This window comes from Takifugu rubripes, chromosome 10 (assembly GCF_901000725.2).
Source record: "Takifugu rubripes chromosome 10, fTakRub1.2, whole genome shotgun sequence".
Classification (NCBI taxonomy): Eukaryota; Metazoa; Chordata; class Actinopteri; order Tetraodontiformes; family Tetraodontidae; genus Takifugu; species Takifugu rubripes.
In genome coordinates this window covers 5,017,306-5,027,868 of record NC_042294.1, presented here as the reverse complement: position 1 = coordinate 5,027,868, position 10,563 = coordinate 5,017,306, and the positions used below count along the sequence as shown (strand labels likewise).

Here is a 10,563-nt window from a genome sequence, read left to right as displayed (position 1 = left end):
TTTTGGCGAAAGGAATTTCCTTTGACCCTGACACTCCTTTCCTCAGAAAGCTCAACAGTTGCCTGAAAGAATGGCCTTAAAACTGTTAGGCAATGGTTGATTGCTGCATAGTCATCAGCAGTGAAAGGCACTATGTCAGTGATGCCAGGGCTGCCCCTAATGGTTCTCTCTGCTCATAAAGCCTATGGAGCATGGCATAAGTGCTGTTCCATCTGGTTTCGACCTCTTGAACAAGCTTTTTTTGGGGCATGCCCATATTAGCTTGAATAGAGCTCAACTTTTCCTTTGCTTTGGAACTGAACTTGAAGTGTGCCACCATTTTGCGGGCCCTACTGCACATGTTCTCACGCTCAGATGACTGACAGAGTGATTTGTTGACAATGAGATTCAGCATGTGGGCAAAGCAATACATATGTCTAACATTTAACTGAGTTACACTTGCCACAATATTGTGAGCCCCATCAGTAACCATCCCACAGACCTTTTCAGTGATTCCCCACTCTGTCATCAAATTTGCAATTGTATCTAAAATATTAGCTGATGTGTGGGCCAATGGAAAATACTGCACACCTAAAAGCACAGTAGCCATATCTAGGCTGTCTGACACATAATGGCAAGTGACACCAAGGTACACATCCATGTTGACTGATGTCCACATGTCAGCAGTCAAACTAACAGCTGAAGTCTGCTTAATTTCTGCCAAGGCCTTCTCTTTGGTTACAGCATACCTTGCTTCCACCATTGCCTTTACAGTTTTGCAGCTTGGAATGGAGAATGATGGGTCCAGGATTTTAATGAAATTTTGGAACCTTTCATCCTCAATGATAGAAAAAGGCTGACCATCTTTAACTATCATGTCCATCAAGGCCTCATCCAGCTTCTGTTTTCTGGATGCTGCGTGGGAGAATGGTTGCTATATGAATACGATACACAACATCTACAATAAATAGACACAGTCATACATATATACAGTATATATACACGTATATATTTAGCTTACTGTCAGGATTTCCAGTGTTGAAAGGGTCACAGGTTTGCTGGGTATGATTGTCGTCATGCCGAGCACCCAAGTGTCTCAGCATAGATGATGTGTTGTTGCTGTAAGACAACACTTGTGTGCATTGCAAGCACCGCACCGACAAGCAATTGTAATTTTGAGACCCATTTAAAAATTAAAAATACAATTCAATTATGGAAACATAAAATGTATCCTATGAACTGCATTATACCTTATTTGGTTCTATGAGATCAAAATGATCCCAAACTTTAGAACGTTGCTTATTGGTGGTACTCGCCATTAAACTTGCCAAAATACTCTCACTCTCCAAATCTCTATCTCCTCACAACCCAACAATTTTGAAGCATAATAATGCATCGTATATATTCAAATCTGTCGCACCTGTCAAGCTGTCATTGGATCAGAATGCATTGAAACGCCATGAGCCAATGACACACACTGAAAGACTGAGCCAATGAAAGGCTTCGAAACATTTTGAAGCAATGAAGCGCGAAGCGAAACAGCGATGACGTTCGAATCTTCAAACGTCATTGGTCACGTGACACTGGTGTTTTGATACAAGCTCCGATACAGCGTTTCAAATCGCTCCGCTCCAGGAAGAGTGACAAAAGCGTCGGTATCATTTGCCCATCACTACTGTTACCCGTCTGGAACTAATCGTTCGTCTTTCCTGCAGATCGTCTCTCGGATGCCTGCTCGCGCCGCCCAGCCTGCTCCAGTCTGACTGTGTTTGTCTCTCACCTTCACCCTTTGGCTCTGTTCAGAACATGGACCTCAGTAAACTTGTTTTCAACCTCACCCTATCGTGTGTGTCTGCATTTGGGGTCTCGATTTGTGTCTGGAGATCCTAAAAGAACCCCCAAATCCAGTCCTGAAGTTGTAGAGTGTGGCCCAGTTGTATTACCACCCTCTTGTCCAGTAGACTGTCCTGAGACTCTAAATCCAGCAATGTTTGGGGAGAATAACATCATTACCTACGTACAATGAAGCTGGCAACCATAACTGATCAAGTGGTGAAGGTTCATCCTTGGAGAAATTTTGGCCTGTATGTACCCTGCACCCCCCTTCCCCATGACTAACAGGCCTGGTCCTTTGGCTGCACCGGTCAGCCTGAAATATGGAGGAGAGACGGTAGAGAGATAGCAATGGTGGAGGAAGTGGATGGCTCCCGACTCCCAACAGTACAAAACAAACAACATGTTTAAATGCTTACAGTGAGGAGAACTCTGGAGGTAGGTTAAGCAAGAGAGAATGTTTGTGCGTACATCACAGCAACTCTGCGCAGCATCTAGTGAATACTATTTTTGCAGTGGAAATCACCAAAAGAGTCCTGGCTTCCAAAAGTGAGTGGAGAAGAGCCGATACTGCCAGTGGAAACAGGCATTAGTGGACCTGCTGATCAGCACCTGGTCAACTAAAACCCTGCAGGATCCCCGCATGCTTTAAAACTGTCATTGACCCTGTCTTAATGAAACCAAACCACAGCAGTTCACTGCTCTCAATCCCTGACCCGCTACAGTTGTCATACAGGTTGGGCCCATCTACAGACATCATAAGCTTCTTCCTCCACATGAATACTGGTAAAGAGAACTACGCGAGAGTGGTTTGTAGTTTACTAAGATGCTAGACTTGAGCTTGCTCCTTCCCCACCCTTGAAAAGTTGGGTCTGCAGCTTCCTGACCAGTAGACCCCAGAGTGGGTCATATCACCCCATTCCCCCTAAACCCTTAACACCAGATGTTGAGGGTTCCTCTGCTGTATTCCCTGTACACCTGTGTAGCATCTTGACCATGGCATACCACACATACATATGTCATCCTTAGCAGAAGCCCTATTTCTTTGCAAATTTCTTTCAATTCAAAGAACTACACATATTGATGGGGGTGTTGATGATGAACTTTGTTTAATGACAACAGCTGCAAAAGAAAAATGCAGATACAAGAATGGATGCGGCAGCAGAAAATACCTAGTCATCCCACTCATCACTATCTCCATCTTCACCTGGAAAACATAAACAAATGGAAAAGGGGGCAAATCACAAATCAGAGTATATTTTGGTACTAGTTAGAAAAATCTCAAATATCAAAATTTCACCACTGCGCTCAGCAGAGCTTAACTGTAATTGATCAATTTAAGAAAAAAATTATCACCTCTTCAAATCATTTACATTTAAGTCATAGCTTTTATCGATTAAATATTTTACAGCACAGAATTGTTGCAGAAAAAGGCATTTAAATGTATCCTCTTACACATGCTCCAGGTGTGCTGCAGGGGGACTTACGTGGGGGACAGATGTGTTTTCGCCTCTCTTCAAGATGCTTTTTTAAGGTGTTTGTCATGACAGCGTTAAAGTGGTTCGCCACCTGGGTTGACACAAACACAGGTGCTTCAGCTCTATCGTCATATAAATAAATGGCTTGCGTTAAAAAAAATAAAAAAAATGTTATCCTTAAAAATACTGGAAATCTTTAGTTTCCATTTAGTAGAAAAAGTATTTAACTCTATACTCTGCAAGTTGTATGGGGCCTACAACCCTGCAGGGAGACTTTTTAAAGTCTTCTTCTAAAATGAATGCCTTTAGATTAACAGAAAAACCTCAGAAGGGACATCTGAACTTACCGGCTTAAGCTTAACCCCATCCTGAATCTGTTTCAACAAGGTCTGCCATGCTGCATCAATTTCTGTTTCACAAGATTGAAATTGATGTCCACATTCATACATCATGAAGAGAATAGGTGAGGGTGGAGGAGGAAAAGGAGGATCATGGGTTACGGTACTGCAACCATCTTCCATAGTTTCTGACTGTGGAGGTAAATCAGGAGGGGGAGGAGGCATTTCCCATATTTTAGTTGCAGCAGGTTCTTGAGGGTGTAGCGGAGGAAAAGGAGAAGGTAATGGTGGAGATGGAGCTCTTTGCATTACTTTCTTCTTTGTGTCAGGGTTTTGATCTTCAGGCACCTGTATTTACATAAGTACATTTGCATTTAGTACATTGCAAAATATAAATGAAAAGGTTTATGTAACAAAATTCTATTAATCATAAAATAAAATTGGCTTTATATAAGACTTTACAAAACAAGGTAGCCAAAGTGCTTCACAGAAGACATCATGGGTTAAACACAGACAATGAATGAAAAACAAAAGAAATGAAATTAGCAAAAAAGATCAAAAGGAATTTTAAGAAGATGCTGAGAATAAAAGGCACAAATGATAGTCACTTTAATTAGATACGTCTTCAGTTTTGATTAAAAAAGTCAACATCTGCGGTGGTACCTCTGCTGTGTAAAATTAAGATTCTTTAAAATGTAGGTCCTTTAGTTTTGTTTCCATTCATGAGAAAATATTAATTAAACTCTTATAAGTTATAAGTGTGTGTGAATATCGTTAGCTGAAAAGACTTCTTACAGCTTTCTTCTGCTATGTGGGCCACAGAATTTCATTGGAGAAGGACCTGGATAAACAAGCTCAATAGCTTTATCTTATTTGATTTAGTTAGAGAAGTCATATTTTCAAAAACACTACTTTTAAACAAAAAAATAAAAAAATACATATGCAAGTTCAAATGGGCCATGGACACTTTTCAAGTCTTCCTCTAATATGCATCAGCACAAATATTCTGGGCTTGACTCAGTACAAACATCTGAACTTACTGGATTAAGTTCCTGTTGGGCTGGATGGATGTCCATTTGACATCTTTGTTTTTCCACCTCCCTTGACTTTTCTAGTATTCCAACCTCATCCAGTGTGTGGAGACAATAAGGAACTTCATTCATTGCTAGAAGAATTGATGATGGTGTAGGGAGAGGGAAAGAGGGATCACGGGGTACAGTATGACAATCATCTTGCTTAGTGTGTAAATTTAAAAGATCAGGTGTTTGTGGAGGAGAAGGGGCTCTTCGTCGTTTTTTAACTGCAGCGGGTTGTAGAGGATGTAGAGTTGGAGAAGCAGGTAATGGAGGAAGGGGAGCTCTTCGCCGTTGTTTGCATACACCTTGTTCTTGAGGGTGTTGAGGAGGAGGAAGTGAAGAACAGACAGGTGTTTGCCGTACTTTGAGTGCAGCACTTCCTTGAGGGTGTGGAGAAGGATAAGCTCGTTGGCCTGTTGACCTGGAGGAGTGGGGCCAGCATGCAGAAACATATTTGGAGAAACCTGCAGGGAGGGGGAAAGAGCATATTAAGGATGGCATATCATTGTGAGCTGTTACTACCATTCACTTATGCCAACCCAGGATCCCCGGGTTGGGGAACCTGAACGCCAAGAGCTCAAAAAAAAAAAAAAATCACTTTACAGTTTATTGCTGATTTTGATGCTCAAAGTTTTTTGTCACGTGCTTTGATGATTCAATGCCACCTTCCATCTTGTACCAAAATGACATTTCAAAGCATACTTGAAAAACTGTTCCAATCATGGTTGACTGTACAAACTAACTATTATACACATGCATGTAGAACCATAATAACCACTTGTATTTTGTTTCTTCCCTCTTTATTACCTCTACTAAAGTGGTTATGTGACTTGATGACTCAGATGTGTCAGTGTTTAATTTTGGAACAAAATAACCAAGTTATAAACAAGATGATTACATTTTGGTGTTCTGCAAAGAGAGCACTGCAAACCTAGAATAACAAAAATGAGCACTGTACAAATGGGAAAAAAAAACACTGCTGGGAGTCAAATTTTCATAACTTACAGCACTGAAAGAAAGAGTCATTACATGCACCATACTCAACAGGATGCTTAGTAGCTAGAGGAGGAAAAGGTGACGGAGGAGAGATAGCCCCTGTCCATTCTTTGTTTTTTATGTCAGGGTTGTGACATTGCACCTGGATACACAAAAGAACATTTCATGTTTTGATTTTGTAACTTTGAAGTGATATTTTACTAAAATGTATGTAAAAAGGAATGCCTGTATCTTAACAAAAGATCTCACTCTGACTCAGTGACAACATCTAAATTTACTGATTAAAGTTTGACTCCTTTATGAATCTGTATCAACAAGGTCTGCCTTACTTTGTTAATGTCCAGTTCAGAGGATGGTGTATCCACCTTGTTCAAGTTTACTCCTCTTCTGCTCTCCAGTGTAATGGGACAGTATTGCTCTTCATTCAGCACTGGCAGAATGGATGATGGTGGTGGAGGGAAATGAGGATCATAGCCTATAGTAATACAACCACCTTCCCCAATATAGGTTGAAAGAAAAGTGGGAGCAGGAGGAGGAGGAGGAGGAGGAGGAGAAGGAGGAGGAGGAGGAGCCTTTCTCCTTAATTTGTTCATAATGTCCGAGTTTTGGCCATGCAGCACCTGGATACACAGAAGCACATTTGATTTATGTACCTTGATTAACGCTTTTTAGGGCGGAGGGGAGCAGGAGCAGATCTTTGACTGACTTTTTTTGCAATATCTGCTTTAGAGTGTTGAGGAGAAAAACTTTTGTCTTGTGCGATACGACTGCCAGCCGCATACGATTTGGACAAACCTGCAGAGACAAAAGATATTTTTAAGGACAACATGATATCAACCTGAGCTGTTACTGTCACTGACTTAAGATGACCCTACTAAAGACCAGGATTATCTGTACTGGACTATTCACATTACAAATGGCCAAGTCAGATGCTCATCTTTTATAAAATGTATTAAAAGCAGAAGAGAAAATTCAACATTCACGCACCAGTTTTGCATCTCAGTCGTTTTTTCAGGTGAACCCAACACTTTCTCAACCACCCCATCATAAAGTAACATTTACATTTGATCAAATTCTCCAGTTATTGATGTCATTTAATAAATGATACATTTACCCACTTGTTTGATTTTTAGTGTTTAGTACTTTGATATTTCAATGAGATGATTGTTTGATTTGTCTCCCAGCCTTTATATAGTAATGCCATCAAAGACACACTTCAAAGCTTATTTCAAAGCTGACCTTAAAGTAATTGCGGTTGATGTTTTTTTCTCCACAATATATTAATATAGACCTATAATAAATAGTAAGTAAATGTAAATGTTTCAGTTAATGAAAACAATAAAACATTTTAATGTCATGATGAGATAGATTTGCTCCTGTCCCTTGATTGGATAAAATTTTGGGTGACTGTGAAGAAAATGGAGTTTTCGGACACCTGATTTATCCTAGTGATCCTATATAACCCGATGTGTGTATGTGTGCCCGATCAGGCCCGCAAAAGGGTTTAATCCGGCCCGAGAGATGATTATGTAAAGTATAAAAATGAACTGCAATTTTTCAATCAACTGCTGTTCTAAATGCGTCCATTGGATGACGCAATAGCAATTATGTTAAGCAAGCAACCTGTTTATACTGAGGCAGAGCAAGTAGGTCAAACAAGAGCTGATGAGCTCTTTTGTGCTTTGCCTGTGCGATTTATTACGGTTTCTACTTTGAGTATTTTATGCTTTTCACCCTCACTGCCCCAAAATGTCGCTGTCAAAAAAGAAAAAAAGTCTCCTATTTTTTCGCGGAAGTGAATGGGAAAGCAGTATGTTTGTTGTGTTCCCGTGTTGCAGTACGGAAAGTATATAACATTCGTCGCCACTATGTGAGTTTTCATGCCCACAAATATGATAACTTTAAAGGACTTTCCGTTTTTACTCACAGCCGAGACATCAGTGACGCTGCGGTCAAAGCTAGTTAGCTTATTGCTAAAGAAATCGCGGTGTGCTTAAAACCATTTAGTGAGGGCGAATTCATAAAAACCTGCATGGTGAGGGCAGCGGAGATCGTATGCCCTGAAGAGCGACAGGCTTTTGTAAATATCAGCCTGACAAGAAACACCATCGCAGACAGAATTTCTGATCTTTCAATGGATTTGGACAGCAAGTTAAAAAACAAAGTAAAGGCTTTTATTGCTTTTTCACTTGCAATTGATGAAAGCATGGACATCACAACTTTAAAATAAATTGAAATGATTTATGATTAATAGCGATGTTATGTTTGCACGATTTTGAATACACTGAGCTCAGGCTACAGCTTTTTGTTTATATGTTGATGTGCTATTGTTTTTAGTTTATTTGTATATTTAACCTATTCTTGATTTGTGACTGTGGTTCTTGCAGTTTTTTTGGGCAACAGAGTTTTATCATTTTTATCTACATTTCTGCCTGAGAAATGTCACCCTGATATAGTTCTGTGGTTTGGGATACTGTTTTGGTTCTGTGAATCACTGAGACATTGTGTGTTCTCTGTCCTCAGAATTTTCAAATAACTTGAAGTGTTTTATGATTAATAGTGCTGTTGTGTTTGTCCTATTTTGGACGGTATTAAACAAAGAAAACAATCTGAAGTTGTTGTTTTTAAGTTATATACTATGATTTTGCCGGTCCGGCCTGCTTGGGAATAGATTTTCCTCTATGTGGCCCCTGAGCTAAAATGAGTTTGACAGCACTGCTCTATAACCTCGTTTATGCTTCTTCCACTAAAATGTTGTCTTAGATGACTAACTAAATTAAACAATTTAATCTCACCATTTTGATTCGTCCTTTTTCTATCTCCAACTTCTGCTCAAAGTCCAAATGTCACTCTGGCGCACTTCAGGATTGAGGTCAGAGACGTCGTCTCGGCCTCACCTTGAATCTCATGCCAACTGCATCACCAGAACAGTCTTCTTCCACCTCAAAAACACTTGTGGCTTGAAGAAGAAGAAGGCTCCACGCAGTTGTTTCTCTGTGTTTCCTTATTGAACTCCAAAACTTGAATGCATGAATTCTAATATTGCGCCAAAAATATATGGGTGCGGAACACGCCCCCCAATCCTTAATCCTCCTGGGTGAGAGGTACCTATGTGCCCGCCACACTATCCCCTTTTGCTGCAGCTGTAAACTGGAAATCAATCATCCATGATCCTCAGAAAACCTCAGTACATCCAAAACTCTGCTGCCTGCCTCCTCATCCACTCCTATACCCGTGATCACATCACCCCTGTTATACAGAACCTCCACTGACTCGCTGTCCCACAACGCATCCTGTTTAAAGTCCTCCTTGCATACAAGGCCTTTCACAACCAGGCCCATTTCTAGCTCACTGATGGACTCCACCATTACACTCTCTCATGCAGACGGCGCTCTTCTGATGCCAGTCTCCTGTCCCAACCACACACGACCAAGCACTGACACATTTCCAGTACTGCTTTTAACCAATAATTTTTGCTTCAACCTTACCTTACTTCTGTTATTTATTTTTTATTTAATTGTGTGTAAAGTGATATTTTTTTAGCTGTCTTTTATATTCCTCATTTGTTTTATTTTCCTACTTTTTATAATTTAGGTACAGGTCAGGTTTTCTCTCCTCCCATGCAGGTGAAACCATCTGAAAGAGCTGTTTGCCTGGGAGGTCACAAAACGCATCCTATATGTCATATAGGTAATATATAGGAGATTGTCTGCACAGCCACCGGTAACTAATAAGTCATGTGTAAAAATCATGAAAAAGGGAATTTTGCATACTGTGGAACCTTTACTAAAAATAATGGTCAACATATTGCATTTTTTGTAAAGATTAGTAGGATGTACGTCCCACTTCTTTTAAATCATTTGAACATTATGGACCATATTGGCAGCCTTACTGATTTGTTTGTTTGTAGACATCCTTGTGTGAATTTAGTCTAGAGTTCCATATAAGGTTTTGATTGGCTCAATGTCAAACTTACCATAATATTTTCCTATGCTGCACAGTAAATTATGGCTATTAACCATGGATATCAACTTCTGACAATCACTGAATCATCTCAGAGGGTAACCCCACTGGTTTTTATACTAGTTCCAAGGCTCCACCCTACCCCTGTTCTTCTTTTGCTTGCTTTTTACCTCCTTTTTCTGACATGTGACACATTTGGGCTCCTGCTCTCAGGGGATAAATGCCAGATTACATGTTGTAGTATTTTTATCCATAGAACATAAACTGGAGGAGCTTACAGCATCAAAGCTTGGAAGAGATCATCACACCCCTACCCCTACCCCCTCACGCACACACATGCACGCAGACTTTCAAGCTGAAATGGAAAATGTAAAGTGCCTTTGATCTTTCCTTTTCTCCTTTCCCTAATTACCCAAGTGACACACATGTACACAAAGTCACGTTGCACATATGCCCTGGCATCATCTGCAGCGTACACACAGACAAATGGATACATCCTCACAATTACCTGGGCAGCCTGGTTGGCAGAGATCACATTGTTTTCCTTGCAGAGATTTGATTCTTTTGTTGATGTTTAATGTACAGTCTTAGCACCAGACTGCATCTACAAAATGACTTGAGCTGTTTTAATAAAGGGACAATTTGCCTGATTATATGTCAGATGTCAGATTATATGAACTAAGGTTTGGGCTGCTGAGAATAAAATAAAAACACAATTCATATGATTAAAATGACTGTACAGCACTTTATCATTGCATTATGGATCTAGCTTATTCTTCCATGCCTTCTAGTAGACATATGCATGGACGTCTTTCTCTATGTTTGCCTTTGAAAGAAATAATATATTAGATTTAGAAAGTTGGTCAATTTCGTGTGGTGTACCATGTGGTGTATACAGGA

At 40.1% G+C, this 10,563-nt stretch overlaps 1 protein-coding gene across 1 annotated transcript; it reads right to left on the bottom strand.

The window, feature by feature from the left end:
- Nucleotides 1-2,903: 2,903 nt before the first annotated feature.
- On the bottom strand, nucleotides 2,904-9,068 carry LOC115251341 (WAS/WASL-interacting protein family member 3-like). The gene is made up of 9 exons (XM_029843151.1): nucleotides 8,892-9,068; nucleotides 7,729-7,792; nucleotides 6,407-6,495; nucleotides 6,030-6,320; nucleotides 5,710-5,842; nucleotides 4,669-5,168; nucleotides 3,638-3,976; nucleotides 3,300-3,381; nucleotides 2,904-3,019 (listed from the first exon to the last, which is right to left on the bottom strand). Exons 1-9 carry the CDS (start codon nucleotides 9,066-9,068, stop codon nucleotides 2,985-2,987), a joined length of 1,710 nt encoding a protein of 569 aa, XP_029699011.1. The 3' UTR covers nucleotides 2,904-2,984.
- Nucleotides 9,069-10,563: the final 1,495 nt, after the last annotated feature.

What these genes read in the sequence shown, in the direction of transcription:
- LOC115251341 (XM_029843151.1), bottom strand. Translation starts at nt 9,068, where the DNA reads ATGGTGGAGTCCATCAGTGAGCTAGAAATGGGCCTGGTTGTGAAAGGC. An exon ending in AAGCAGATATTGCAAAAAAA is followed by an intron (nt 6,321 to 6,406) that starts GTCAGTCAAAGA and finishes CTGTGTATCCAG; the next exon opens with GTGCTGCATGGCCAAAACTC. An exon ending in CCCAACAGGAACTTAATCCA is followed by an intron (nt 3,977 to 4,668) that starts GTAAGTTCAGAT and finishes ATGTAAATACAG; the next exon opens with GTGCCTGAAGATCAAAACCC.